The sequence below is a fragment of the Sphaerulina musiva genome (assembly GCF_000320565.1).
Source record: "Sphaerulina musiva SO2202 unplaced genomic scaffold SEPMUscaffold_3, whole genome shotgun sequence".
NCBI classification, from domain to species: domain Eukaryota; kingdom Fungi; phylum Ascomycota; class Dothideomycetes; order Mycosphaerellales; family Mycosphaerellaceae; genus Sphaerulina; species Sphaerulina musiva.
This window is the reverse complement of record NW_016017385.1, coordinates 1714269-1727465: the sequence shown is the minus strand read 5'-3', so window position 1 is coordinate 1727465 and position 13197 is coordinate 1714269. Positions and strand designations below refer to the sequence as shown.

The 13197-nt window shown below is 52.3% G+C and overlaps 5 protein-coding genes across 5 annotated transcripts; 3 read left to right on the top strand and 2 right to left on the bottom strand.

Annotated features, from left to right (window-relative positions):
* Positions 1–8: 8 nt before the first annotated feature.
* SEPMUDRAFT_148230 (SH2 domain-containing protein) lies at positions 9–4710 on the top strand. Its single transcript, XM_016904790.1, has 2 exons — positions 9–4184; positions 4242–4710. The coding sequence occupies exons 1-2, from the start codon at positions 146–148 to the stop codon at positions 4496–4498; spliced, it is 4296 nt and encodes a 1431-aa protein (XP_016762676.1). The 5' UTR covers positions 9–145; the 3' UTR covers positions 4499–4710.
* Positions 4711–5442: 732 nt separating this feature from the next.
* Positions 5443–7959, bottom strand: SEPMUDRAFT_162637 (aminoacyl-tRNA hydrolase). Its single transcript, XM_016908013.1, has 4 exons — positions 7814–7959; positions 7509–7733; positions 7175–7443; positions 5443–7108 (listed from the first exon to the last, which is right to left on the bottom strand). Exons 1-4 carry the CDS (start codon positions 7818–7820, stop codon positions 6980–6982), a joined length of 630 nt encoding a protein of 209 aa, XP_016762675.1. The 5' UTR covers positions 7821–7959; the 3' UTR covers positions 5443–6979.
* Positions 5443–7960, top strand: SEPMUDRAFT_124691 (alcohol dehydrogenase). The gene is made up of 6 exons (XM_016901932.1): positions 5443–5745; positions 5845–6104; positions 6184–7108; positions 7175–7443; positions 7509–7733; positions 7814–7960. The coding sequence occupies exons 1-3, from the start codon at positions 5577–5579 to the stop codon at positions 6754–6756; spliced, it is 1002 nt and encodes a 333-aa protein (XP_016762674.1). The 5' UTR covers positions 5443–5576; the 3' UTR covers positions 6757–7108; positions 7175–7443; positions 7509–7733; positions 7814–7960.
* Positions 7961–8367: 407 nt separating this feature from the next.
* SEPMUDRAFT_148229 (uncharacterized protein) lies at positions 8368–10957 on the top strand. The gene is made up of 4 exons (XM_016904789.1): positions 8368–8704; positions 8760–8978; positions 9051–10648; positions 10705–10957. Exons 1-4 carry the CDS (start codon positions 8669–8671, stop codon positions 10763–10765), a joined length of 1914 nt encoding a protein of 637 aa, XP_016762673.1. The 5' UTR covers positions 8368–8668; the 3' UTR covers positions 10766–10957.
* Positions 10958–13006: 2049 nt separating this feature from the next.
* SEPMUDRAFT_23933 (uncharacterized protein) lies at positions 13007–13189 on the bottom strand (the record flags this gene model as incomplete). The annotated part of the gene is made up of 1 exon (XM_016908377.1): positions 13007–13189. A coding segment is annotated over one exon (183 nt), but the record flags the coding sequence as incomplete, so codon positions are not given.
* Between the last annotated feature and the right edge of the window lie 8 nt (positions 13190–13197).

The following is a 13197-nucleotide window of genomic DNA, read 5'->3' as shown; positions in this document are numbered from 1 at the left end:
TCTCATACTTGCACTGCGCGCAACTTCGCGTTATTAATACGAGCACTTCGTTGCGTTCGTCAAAGCATCTGCCGTCAAGACTTTCGGCGCGAAGCACAAGAATTTCACGTCAACCACTTCTTCACACCCGTATACGTCCGGCAGCATGGCAGAATTCCTTGAGACGACCGCCGCCGTTGGATCCGACGAGGAAGAAGAGGAGTTCGACGAAGAGACGGGCGAAGTCATCTCATCTGGCAAGCAGAAGGGAACCAATGCTGTGGATCTGGACGACTCCAGTGAGGAAGATGACGATGATGATGACGAGGAAGCGCAGCGCATTCGCGAAGGCTTCATCGTGGACGAGGATGAGGATGAGGACGTTGAGACTCAGCAGGAGCGTAAGAGGCAGCGTAAGAAGAGGAGACGCGAGCAGCGCGAAGAGGAAGAAGAGCTGGACGAGGAGGATCTGGATTTGATAGGAGAGACCATGCCCGGAGAGCGACGTCAGCCAGAGCAGCAGAGCAAGTTCAAGCGCCTGAAGCGTGGCCATCGGGACGCCCGAGAAGCCAGCGTCTCTCGAGGCGTGGAAGACATCTTCTCCGATGAAGAAGATGGCGATGCTGACATGGGCGCTCCGCGTCGCGCCTTTGGCGGCTACGACGACGAGATGGATGGCTTCATCGAGCAAGATGAGTTTCCGGATGAAGACGGGGGGCAGATGGACGAGGACATGGGAGTTCGCGCACCACGCAAGGCAGGCATGCCCGACTTCAACAATCTCAAGAACTCTGGGCTTGGCGAAGCAGAGCTTGAGGATATGCTGAATGCCTTTGGCAACGGCGAGGAGTTTATCTGGGCACTTGAGGCTGAAAAGGCAATCAACGAAGAGTCGGCGGATCCGGACAAACCCTTGGAATTGAAGGATGTCTTCGAGCCTAGTCAGCTCGAAGAACGTATGCTTACTGACAGGGACAACGAGATCCGCCTTAATGATGTACCGGAGCGATTTCAGCTGGCACGTGCTCCTTACAAGGATACCAATGAGTTGTCTGATGAGCAGCTTGCTGTTCGCAATGACGAGGAAGCCAGCTGGATCTCAAGCATCCTTTTCCCGAGAAAGCGCATGGACCCCGGTCTACGAGGACCGTTTGAGACCGCCGTCAAGCAAGTCTTGCAGTTCATGAATGTAGAAGACCTCGAGCCAGCCTTCATCGTTCAGAATCGCAAAGATTACCTCATTCACTCTGAACAGGTGCCTAATGACGACCCGAACGGCCCTCCCTTCGTCATCAAGGCAGAGAAGTTACTCAATCAAACCGATCTGTGGGACGTGCTTGAGCAGGATCTCAAATATCGTGCCTTTGCAGAGAGGCGAGACGCCATTCAAAAGAATGTCGAGCTGCTCAAGGAGATCGAGACTGATTTCAATGATGAGATTTTCAACGATCTGATTCCTCTCGCCGCACAACTTGATGATCTCCAGGATTTGCAAGATTACCTCAACTTCCAATATTCCATTCAACTCAAGGACTTGAGCATTGCTGAGGCAGAAACCAATGGAACACAAAAGAGGGCACGCGGCACTCGTAGTCTCTGGGACAAGGTTCGCTCAGGACCAGCATACCATCTTGTGCGAGCATTCGGAATTACAGCAGACGCCATCGCGCAGAACGCTGAAAACCAGGCTGTTGGCCGGCGGAGATATACCGAGGATCCGGATCAATCTCCGGAGGACATCGCGGACACGTTGATTCGGGATCCAGATTACAAGACCGGCGAAGACGTGCTCGCCGCCGCAAAGGCCATGTTTGTCGAGGAAATCGTTATGAGTCCACGGATGAGAAGACATATGCGTAAGATCTACTACGAGAACTTAGTCTTCGACTGCTTCCGGACGGAGAAAGGCCTCAAGCAGATAAACGAGGAGCACCCATACTATGAGTTCAAATATCTTCGCAATCAGGAGGTCCGGTACTTCTTGGTCGAGAAGCCTGAGTTGTTTTTGCGTATGCTAAAGGCCGAAGCAGATGGCCTTGTGGAAGTACGCGTCAAACTTCGTGGCGAGAAGCGCATCAAGCTAGACCTGCAGAAGACTATTGAATCTGACAATTTCTCTGCGGTGGCTGATGCCTGGAATGCATTGCGCAGAGAGGTCTTGGACACGGCTGTGTCTAAGATGCACCGCATAATCTCCAAAGGTGTGAAGGATAACTTGAAGAACGAATGCGAGAACAAGATCGGCAGCTACTGCCGAGACAGCTTCACGCAAAAGCTCGATCAGGCACCTTATAAGCCTAAAGGAATGGAACTCGGCACTCACGCTCGCGTGCTAGCGCTGTCGAACGGAGCTGGAAATCGTGGCGACGCGATCTGCTGGGCATATGTCGACGAGAACGGCGCGGTGAAGGAGAACGGCAAGTTTGCGGATCTTCGACCTGGTAATGAAGAGAAGTACATTCCCGATGGCAAGGATATTGCGAGCTTCAAGGAGGTCGTTCAACGCAGAAGGCCAGATGTAATTGCGGTCTCTGGATGGTCTGTGGAGACCTACAAGCTCTATCAGGACTTGAAGGACATTGTCAGGAAACACGAGCTCCACGGCGCGGCTTACGAAGATCCGGACGAGGACAGAGAAGTGACTGATCCTTTGGAGGTCATCATTCCACAAGACGAGGTTGCTCGTCTATATTGGACATCAGATCGCTCGGCCGTGGAACATCCAGGAGTTCCACCACTTACCCGGTACTGTATCGCTCTCGCACTCTACATGCAGAATCCTATGAAGCAGTACGCGGCGCTCAAAAAGGACATTACATCGATCACTTTTGATCCAAACCAAAACCTCCTACCCGAGGACAAGCTGCGACGGTATCTTGAGACTGCAATGGTGGATATTGTCAATCTCGTTGGCGTGGACGTCAACGAAGCAGTTCACGATAGTTACACAGCCAACTTGCTTCCCTATGTGTGTGGTCTTGGTCCCCGAAAGGCCGACAACCTCATCAAGGCTGTTACTGTTAACGGAGGCGAAGTTGCTAACCGAGCAGATCTCGTTGGCGATCTGGACCGGCAGTTGCGCCCAGCGGTGGGACCCAAAATTTGGACCAACTGTGGAAGTTTCTTGTACATAACATGGGAGGACGACCCAGAGTCCGACTATCTTGACAACACCAGAATACATCCAGAGGACTACGAAATAGCTCGAAAGATGGCGGCTGATGCGCTGGAGCTCGACGAAGAAGATATTAAGGCCGAGCAGGATGACAACGGAATGGGTGCCGTTGTCCGGCGACTCATCAAAGAGGAGCAGCAAGACAAGGTCAACGACCTCGTGCTGGAGCAATATGCAAAGCAGCTCGAGGAAAAGTTCCATCACAAAAAGCGAGCCACTCTGGAGACGATCCGCGCCGAGCTCCAGAATCCCTACGAAGAACTCAGGCGCAATTTCAACTCACTCACTACTGATGAGCTCTTCACACAGCTTACGGGAGAAACGAGGGAGTCTCTCACAGACGGTATGATGGTTTCTGTGTCGGTCAAACGTACATTTCCCGATCATATCGAAGTCAAGCTCGAATGCGGCATTGACGGCGGCATCTCCGAGACTGAGTACCCAGAGGAGATGGTTCGTCAGGCGATCGAGCCTCGTCGCATGTGGTCCATGCATCAAGTCATTCAAGCCAAGCTCAGTTTCGTCGATCGCAAGAAGTTCACGGCCCAGCTCACGTTGCGTGAGTCGGAGATGCGCAAGCCATTTCGCCGCAATTTCGATCACGGACTCGAGGAGTGGGATGACATGCAAGAGGAGCAAGATCAAAAGGTGGCGAAGAAGGCGATTGAGAGCAAAACCGGACGGCAGCAGAGAGTCATCAAGCACCCTCTGTTCCGACCCTTCAACTCCACCCAAGCCATTGAGGCTTTGCAGACGCAGAACCGCGGAGACTGCATCATTCGCCCCTCGTCTAAGGGACCGGACCATCTTGCGGTGACGTGGAAGATCGCCGATGGGGTCTATCAGCACATTGATGTGCTGGAACTGGACAAGGAGAACGAGTTCAGTGTTGGCAGAACCCTCAAGGTCGGCAAGTACAGTTATTCCGATCTTGATGAGTTGATTGTCTTGCATGTTCAGGCGATGGCGAAGAAAGTGGACGAGATGACTAATGACGAGCGTTTCCAGAACGGGACCAAAGAGCAGACAGGTAAGCTCGCTGAGGCTCCCTAGTTGACCACAGACCTGTGCTAACGTGAAGCAATAGAACAATGGTTGACCACATATACCGAAGCGAACCCCAAGCGCTCGATGTATGCGTTTTGCTTGAATCGGTCATATCCTGGCTACTTCTATCTGTGCTTCAAGGCGGGTTACGCTGCTCCTCCGGCCCATTGGGCGGTGAAGGTCATTCCGCAGGGCTTCGAGCTCCGGAACAATAAGTATCCTGACGTGAGAGCATTGAAGAACGGCTTCAAGTTGATCATGTCGAACATGGCCACGCAGAATGGCGGTCGGCGATAGCAAGGACGGAGGAAGGAGGCCGAGTAAGAAACGAAACGACATTGGGGGGGAACGTTGAGCTGGGGGCAGGAGGACCGCAGGCAATATCACCAGAATAAAACAGCATGGCGCACAGGATGAGCGCGAGCCTGGTTGTCTCACTACATGTACCTTAGCTAGTACCTACATGTACTCTCGTCGGCAGAAAGTACCGAACAAAAGCTGAAATTCGCTGATGACTGATCGATCAGATATCCTCGCTGACGCTGCCACTGTCGCGGGTTTGTCATCATTATGCATTTGCATTGTATCCAATGCGTTGACATAGATATACCTCGGGCTGGTGATGAGATTACTACTAAGGTATGCTCTACCATGGGCCGGTCACCTTCCTAGCTCCCTCCGTGAGGTATGTGTCTCGTCATGTCCGAGAAAAGGCCGATGCAAGCAATTGAAATGAACCTATGGAATGACGTGCCTCCCTCCAACCACAAAAAGGCCTTTTCAGTTGCCTCTGATGTCTTCAATTCCAAACAGGAATAGGGGGTCATCCCGCCGCCATTGGGAAGTTGTACTAAAACTACTACTTACCTATGATGTGTGTACTAGGAGGTAGGTAAGGTAGGTCAGGTCGGTAATGTAGTGAAGGGACCTAGGAGGTAGGAGGTAAGGTAAGGGACATGTAATCATGTATGTACCTAGTGCTTCCGACCACATCCCCCCTTGTACGCGAGTGCCCGTGGCCTTCCGTGCCAAAAGTAGACGGCGTTTCTTTCAATGAATGTCATTGAATGATAGGCTCATTTATCATGAAATTCATAGTGGAGGCCCGCTCTGTTTTGCCGCTGTTTCTTCCCCCGGCAGATGAAAGAAAGATCCTGGCTTGTGCAACGTCATTTCTGCTGACCTTTACCTTCTCCCTACATTATTAATCGTACCTTACTACATGTACTCTGTGTTGCTGATGCAAATGCTTCAATAATCTTGTTGTTGTTGTTCTACTACTACTACTACTACTCCTCCTCCTCTTCATCTTCTTCTTCCGAGTACTCCTGGATCCCTCCTCCCTATCTGACCAGCACCACCACCACCATCCACAATGGTCTCTTTCACCGTGTTCAAGGGCAACGAAGATGGCAAAGTCCGCAAAGCGACTACCACGAAAGGCGACCTCGTAGAAGACCAAGTCCTCGTCAAGGTCACCGCCTCCGGTCTCTGCGGCACAGATCTCCACTACCGCAAAACAGACATGGGGCTTGGGCATGAAGGTAAGCAGTCGTGGTGGTAGTAACAATAGTAGTACCAGTCCCCCGCCGTTTGTGATAGCAGTCTGTTCTAACAGGTTTCTTTGTGAATCCATGTGATAGGTGTCGGAGTGGTAGAGCAATTGGGTCCACTCGCCACATACTTGAAGAAAGGCGATCGCGTCGGATGGGGATATCAACACGACAGCTGTGGTCATTGCCAGGAATGTCTGAAGGGCACCGAGACGTACTGCAAAGAACGAGCTATGTATGCGTATGCGAACACGGACCAGGGATCATTTGCGAGCCATGCGGTGTGGAAGGAGGCTTTCTTGTTCAAGATTCCGGATGAGATTAGTGATGAGGCTGCTGCTCCTCTCATGGTGAGTTGGCACGGAGATTCTGATTTGTTTTCACTGGTAGAGGAGATATTTGCTAACATCCTTTCTTTTCCCTTCGCAGTGCGGTGGTGCTACCGTCTTCAATGCTCTCCATGCATACAATGTCCAGCCTACCGAGACAGTTGGTATCTTGGGTGTGGGAGGTCTCGGCCATCTTGCCATTCAGTTCGCTGCTGCGATGGGAACCAGAGTCGTTGTCCTCTCGGGAACGGACAAGAAGAAGGATGAAGCCATGAAGCTCGGAGCCCACGAGTTCATCGCAACCAAAGACGTCAAGGAGATTAAGCCATCCAAGCCAATTGACCGCCTGCTTGTCACAAGTTCAGCGCCACCAGATTGGTCCATGATTGTGCCCGCACTCGCGCCTGGTGCTACCATTCACCCTCTCTCGGTTGTGGATGATGGCGACTTCAACATTCCATACATGGCTCTGCTGGTATCAGGCCTGACTGTGCAGGGGTCAATCGTGTCTTCTCGCTACATCCACCAGAGAATGCTCACGTTTGCGGCTTTGCACAAGATTGAGCCGATTGTGGAGAAGTACCCCATGAACGAACAGACCATAAATGATGTCATGGATCGGTTGGACCAGGGCAAGGTGCGCTACCGTGGTGTGTTTGTGCCAGAGCAGTAGACTGTTTCTGGTAGTGGCTGTGTATTCAGAAGCAAGAGCTGCTTGGGTCCCACGGAATTTGTGTACTCTTAGAAAATATTGAGCGTTCGCCAATCAAAATCGTGACGAGTTGATGAATTGGACTTTGATCTTGTCTCCCGTCTTCTAGCTCAAGGTCCCTTCCCGGGAGGCACGTTGATAACACCCTGAAGGCGATGAGAGGTGGCTGAAGGGTACATGCAGCTCACTCGAGCAGTTCTGCAGGGTACTCGAACGTCTTCTGCAGGTGGCCTTTGAAGGTCTCACTATCAGGCGTAGCAAAACCAGACGGGTTCTTCATCTCGGGGGGATTCGTCTCGATCTCTATGGTGACCTACAACCTTCATTAGTAAAAGCGCTCTGAATCGCAACGACAATTGCCGTTCTGAGCTGCCTGTACCTCTTCGTCCAGGGAGGAAAAGTCCAATCCAATGCATGGCGTCGTAGGCATCTCTTGGGGCGGTTCGTCACTCACCGGTCCATCATTGACCAGACCCACGTCCATCATGGCTTGGAACACACCATCCTTAACACGGTCCTCGCGATACAGCTTCCGTACTTGGTTGAAGAAGAGATCGTAGAGCTCTTTGCCTTTGGTAGGATCTGCAGAAGCATGGAAGCTGGGCTTGTTGCCTTTCTTTGTAGACGCCAGAAGGGTGAATTGAGAGACTGAGATCTAATGTCAGGAACTGGAAGGGGGATTCCCCGGGGAAGCCATGTGATGTGATGCTTACCACACAGCACTTCGCCATTGATCTCCTGCACATTCTTCTTCCACTTGCCACCACCCTGCTCGTCATCCCACAATTTCACCTTGAGCACTTTGGCAGCCATGGACTCGACTTCTTTGGCAGTATCCTCTTTGGCAATGGCTGCTAGCACCAGCAGGCCTTTCCCAATCGTCGATATGAGCTGACCATCGACGGTCACAGAAGCAGACTTGACGCGCTGAATCACGGCTTCATTGCTGGTCAGCTCCCATTTTGCTTTGATTGTCGCCGCAGATGGTCCTGCTTGCGAGTCGATGGGCAGGTCTCACTCTTCATGGCGGCGGTAGGTGGTAGCCGTCGGCCGTGTGCACCTGGACAGGACCAGTATGCGCTGCAGATGGATATGACCAGGTCGAGTGTAATGCAGATGCAAGTGAATAACAATAATGCTGGTGGCGGCAGAGCCCGAAAGACTGTTGACAAGAGTGAGGCGGAGCAGACCAACAAGTGAACAATGCCTAGGGGGTACGACGAAGATACCTTTACTGCTATACTGCTATTACTGCAGAAGCGTGTCGCCGTGCGGGCCCAGCCGGAGACGGTGGTGGTGATGGTGATGATGGAGTGAATACTTTCCAGGTTGTACTAGTGCCAGCCACGCCTTCGCGTCGCCCTTCTCCGTGACACGTGTGGCACCCGGACAGGCGAAGCCGCGATTCATCTCCCGCTATTCTGCTTCGAGCTCTAGCGCGCCGAGCCGCAGGCATCTCAGGTAGAGAGACAGGCAGACCGTCTGGCAGTCTGGCTTCGCGCATCCTGGACACCAGCAAACAGGAGAAGCCAGAACAAACACCTCATCGCCTCGCCTTCCCTTCCACCCTCCCTCACCTGCACACCGCCTGCGCCTCCGCCGACCACCGTGCATTCGTCAATGCTCCCGCGCATGTCGTTCTCCGCGCCCACCATCGATCAATCGACCCTCACTGCATCCAACAAACCTGCGCTAAGCAGAGCCACAACCACCGATTCGAGCTGAGTGAACCAGAACCAGAGCTGGAGCCGGAGCCAGAGCTCTCTCGCGCCGCCTTTCCACCTACACCACTACCACTGTACTCCGTCGCGTGCCCCGCGCGCATTCACACCTACACCCACCTCTACGCAGCCTCCTCTCGAACGCCCTCGCCATGGCCCAACGGAAGCTGCAGCAGGAGATCGACAAGGCACGCATGCCCCCGGTATCCGCGAGCCTGAAATGTCCGCTAACGACAGCTGTAGGAGTTCAAGAAAGTCGCCGAAGGAGTGCAGCTGTTTGAGAGCATCTACGAAAAGCTCACTCAGTCGACAAATTCGTCGCAGAAGGAGAAGCTGGAGGACTCGCTCAAAAAGGAGATCAAGAAGCTGCAGCGGAGTCGAGACAAAATCAAGGGCTGGGCGAGTCAAAATGATATCAAGGACAAGAAGCCGCTGCAAGATCAGCGGAAGCTCATCGAGACGGTATATTGAACCCGCGTGGCCTCCCCCGGACGCGTGCATCTACGTGCCATGGCGACTAACACGTGCCTCTAGCAAATGGAAAAGTTCAAAGCCGTCGAGAAGGAGATGAAGACGAAGGCTTTCTCGAAGGAGGGCCTTAATGCGGCCGCCAAGCTGGATCCCAAGGAAAAAGAGAAGAACGACGTGTGCAATTTCTTGCAGGAAATGCTGGACGAGTTGGAACGCCAAATAGAAGCGCTGGAAGCCGAAGCCGAATCGCTGCAGGCGGGCCTGAAGAAGGGCAAGAAAGACTCGGGCAAATCTGATCGCACGGCCGCGCTCGAGTCGAGAGTGGAAACGCACAAGTGGCATATCAGCAAATTGGAGCTGTTACTGCGGTCTGTGGAGAATGATGGCATTGGACCAGAGGAGGTCAAGGAGCTGGAGACGGACATCAAGTACTACGTGGAAACGAATCAGGAAATGGACTTTATGGAAGACGAAGGCCTGTACGACGCGCTCAATCTCGAAGAGGAAGAAGGCTTGTATGGCATGCCCACAGAAAACGACAAAGTGTCCAGTCAGGATACTCAGAGCATACAAGACGAGCCTCCCGATGCAGAAGATGGATCACAACCCAAGAAGCCCGCCACGAAATCCAAATCCACATCGGAAACCACGACAAGACGCCCCAGTGTGCAGCTGAAGTCGACATCACAACCTCTACCTCCGCTGGCGACATTACAAAGTACACCGAGCAACTCGAGTAGCAAGGCGGCAGAATCCATGAAGCCAGCACCCTTGCCGACGATACCTACAGGCCAACCTTTGAAATACGCTTCCGCCGCCGCCGCTGCAGCAGCGAGCGATAGGAACGGTGTCGGGATAGCACCGCTGCCTCCGCCACCCGGAGGAATGAGGACCAGCGCAGCATCATCACCAGCCGTAACGGTAGCACAACCAGTAGCGCCTTCGCCTGCCAAGCCTGCAGAACCGGTGCCCGTCAAAGTGCCCGAACAGCCCGCGAGGCAGCTTGCACTTGAGCCAAAGTCGAGCGAAGCAGAACCGGTCGCATCATCTCAGGCATCGAAGGTGCCGTCTATCAAACCCTCCCCGCAAGTGTCAAAGGCGCAACCTACACCAGAGCCGCCTTTGTCGAAGCTTCCACAGCCGCCGAGCCCAGATTCTGGCATATCTGGTCTTGCTTCAACGCGAGGTGAAGTGGAAGACGACGAGGAAGAGTCGGTATACCACTTGCCGTCGTCGCTCGCTGATCTTCTGGAGTCGTTTGAAGAGACCAAGCAGCGAGCCAAGTCCGATCAAGCGTTTGACCAGGATATGCTCAATGCTTCTCGATTGAGTTGTCCCACGCCAATGGATGCCGAGAGTCCAAACCACTACCGGCCCCAAAATCCATACGCCTACACACCACCGCATTATCCGCAAGAGCCTCTTGGGATATTTGACGATCACAGACTGTACAGCCGTATAGACCAGGATTCGCTTTTCTACGCGTTCTACTATCGCCAAGGCACATACCAACAATACCTTGCAGCTAAGGCGCTGAAAGGCCAAAGCTGGCGGTTCCACAAGCAATACCAAACATGGTTCCAGCGTCACGAAGAACCGAAGAACATCACCGAGGAATTTGAGCAAGGCACGTATCGGTTCTTCGACTACGAGTCCACTTGGTAAGAGGCCTAACACGATGGACGATGCAGGAGTTGTTACTGACGCACATTTATAGGATGAATAGGAGAAAAGCGGATTTCAAGTTTGCTTATAAGTTCTTAGAGGACGATATCTGAACAACGCACCCGCTGCCATTGATCAGCATTTCAGTTCTCTTTCGGAAGTATCACAGTAGCTCCACACTCCTCGCTCTTCTTGGAGCACTACAGAAGGAATCAAATACCGTCACCGTCTGGTGACCATTTTGGGCACTTGTCTTGAGAGATCTTTCCGTCGTCGGTAGTTCTGCTGCTACTGTTCAGTTTCCCGCTTTTCATATTGCTGAGCACCAGAGACACTACAACTGATGAAGCACAGGTCTAGAAGGCCGTCAATGGAAGGGTCCCAGGCGATACAAGGCAAGTGACAATTTGATGCTGTGCACTCGCTGCCACGAACGCGGCATCGTGACCAGGTGTCCGTGCCAGGTTTTGCAAGCGCTTGCGGCTCCGCCAAGGGTGCTGACGGCCTCATTTCGTCTCGGTGGAGGACTTCACGTTCAATATCTTAGTGTCCCATCGTGGCGCCTGCACGGCTAGCTCGTATACCAGGGCAGGCAACCAGGCATCTGGTATACAGAGGATGCCGCATGCTACTCATCTCAACTTGGCGTCTTGATACCCAGCGCCTACACGTGGCGGTTCTGCACTTCTCCTTCAATACAGCCTTGCTGCAGCACTGTCTCAGGCAAGGCAAGTTGCTCTGCGCTTGATGGCGAACACAGCTGAGCTGTGCAAGGCTCATCCTGTCCAAACACAGCCCTCTTTGAACTCTCTACATTTCCGCATTCGTGAGTCCGATTGCTTCTTTGGTCCTCCGTGGCCGATGCGGGCAGTTTGTGCAATTGCGACGCATCAGTAGGTACTCGGGTGTCGTGATTGATGAAATTGCCCGGCGAAGTCTCATAAGCTCAACTTAGCGCGCAAGTCATAGTGAGATACTGATGAGGACCTCTGAATAGCCGGGCGAGACCCTGCTTAATGATTGATCATGTAGTTCAGATGATAAGCGGCATTGTTTTCCACGCCCATCGATGATCGAGATGTGTTCTAGAGAACCTGCAGGTGGGGTCCAGATTCGTACCGACGTCCTCAAGGAGGTACTGCAACACCATCATCATGTCAATAGCCCCTTGTCGCTGTTCCATGATACTTTCTCCTTTCTATGGCTTCCCCCAAATCCCCAAGTTCCGTGAACTCATACATACCTCACAGCTTTCACAGCCCCGACGACGACGCTCCTTGAATCTTTTCTAGGATCGAATCCTGCTTGTCTGCAGGCATGCCCCCTGAATGTACTCGTTACGCTGCGAGACGAACAGCAGATTGGGAGAACGTTAGTCATTGCGCTGCCAAGCACACGTCTGGTGTTTCGTGCATAGGTATCCACATGAATGACTGATTGTGGCTGGTCGGCATGTCATTGGAAAAGGCGACTATGGATTTCCAAGAAGGGATAGGGATCAGATGGTTGGTTAATATGCGCGAAGGGTATACGGCTCCTTTCCCGAATAGAGCTTCGGTTCATGAGCCGAGTTCGTTCTTCTTCGTCGAGACGACCTGATTCTTTTCTACTGCTGGTCGTTAGCGGCAGAGGGGAGGAAGGGAGAAGGTAATAATCACCGCATCCGAGTGCGGATTGATATGAGTCTTGAGCAATTGTACCTTACCTGAAGTTTTGCAATTCTCGCACTTATTCCCCATCTACGAACAAACCACTCGCACTTTCCTTCCTTCTCATACACTCGCACCTCCCCACTCCTGCCGCACTACCTAGCACATAAGGTACACATACGACTGCACCTCATCCTTCCTCCATCATCAATCTCGCTCCAATGTGGTGTAGTGGCTAGCATATCCGATTCTCATCCAGATACTCGGTTGACCAGGGTTCGGTACGTCGACCGTCCGTCCTCAAGAACAAAGAGGAAGGAGGAGATTGTTATCGATTCCAACCAATTGACTGACTATCATCATTCCAGATTCCCTGTATTGGAAAACGTTTCAGCATTTTCTCTTTTGACCTTTCTTTTCTTTTCTTTTCTTTTTCTGTCGTTCTTCTCAAATCACCTTTTTACTAGGTAAGCCCATACAGGAGCAACAACACAGTTCGAATACGTCTGTCTGTGCCTTCTTCTTTTTTTCCCCTCTCCCTTCCTTCGAAACACAAAGTCCGCATCGTCATCATCGTCATCATCATCACCTCCCACCGGACCTTCTCAAAAGATTTGATGCTACCTCCATACTGTACCTTCGGACTTGCGTCTTGGCGAGTTCTTCGTCTCCTTCTTTGGTTGTTATAGTCACTGTACTCGGAATATTACATGGAAAGCCTTCTTGAAGAAATTGGTAGCATTCTACTACACAGTGTCGTAGGCCTTGGAAACCTTCTCCATGACAGTCCTCTGCCGAAGGGCTGATTCGTATGGAAGACCTATAATGTTGCAACTTGCGGAAATCTGTCATGAGCTCTGTAACTCGCATTGCTCGAGCCATATTGACTGTTGCAT

Bases quoted from the DNA above. Each gene is read 5' to 3' on its own strand.
- SEPMUDRAFT_148230 (XM_016904790.1), top strand. From the start codon at position 146: ATGGCAGAATTCCTTGAGACGACCGCCGCCGTTGGATCCGACGAGGAA. The intron at 4,185-4,241 runs GTAAGCTCGCTG...GTGAAGCAATAG, and splicing joins CGGGACCAAAGAGCAGACAG to AACAATGGTTGACCACATAT.
- SEPMUDRAFT_124691 (XM_016901932.1), top strand. From the start codon at position 5,577: ATGGTCTCTTTCACCGTGTTCAAGGGCAACGAAGATGGCAAAGTCCGC. The intron at 5,746-5,844 runs GTAAGCAGTCGT...TCCATGTGATAG, and splicing joins CATGGGGCTTGGGCATGAAG to GTGTCGGAGTGGTAGAGCAA. The intron at 6,105-6,183 runs GTGAGTTGGCAC...TTCCCTTCGCAG, and splicing joins AGGCTGCTGCTCCTCTCATG to TGCGGTGGTGCTACCGTCTT.
- SEPMUDRAFT_162637 (XM_016908013.1), bottom strand. The intron at 7,444-7,508 runs GTAAGCATCACA...ATTAGATCTCAG, and splicing joins CAATGGCGAAGTGCTGTGTG to TCTCTCAATTCACCCTTCTG. The intron at 7,109-7,174 runs GTACAGGCAGCT...TGAAGGTTGTAG, and splicing joins TTTCCTCCCTGGACGAAGAG to GTCACCATAGAGATCGAGAC.
- SEPMUDRAFT_148229 (XM_016904789.1), top strand. From the start codon at position 8,669: ATGGCCCAACGGAAGCTGCAGCAGGAGATCGACAAG. The intron at 8,705-8,759 runs GCACGCATGCCC...CGACAGCTGTAG, and splicing joins TGCAGCAGGAGATCGACAAG to GAGTTCAAGAAAGTCGCCGA. The intron at 8,979-9,050 runs GTATATTGAACC...ACGTGCCTCTAG, and splicing joins AGCGGAAGCTCATCGAGACG to CAAATGGAAAAGTTCAAAGC.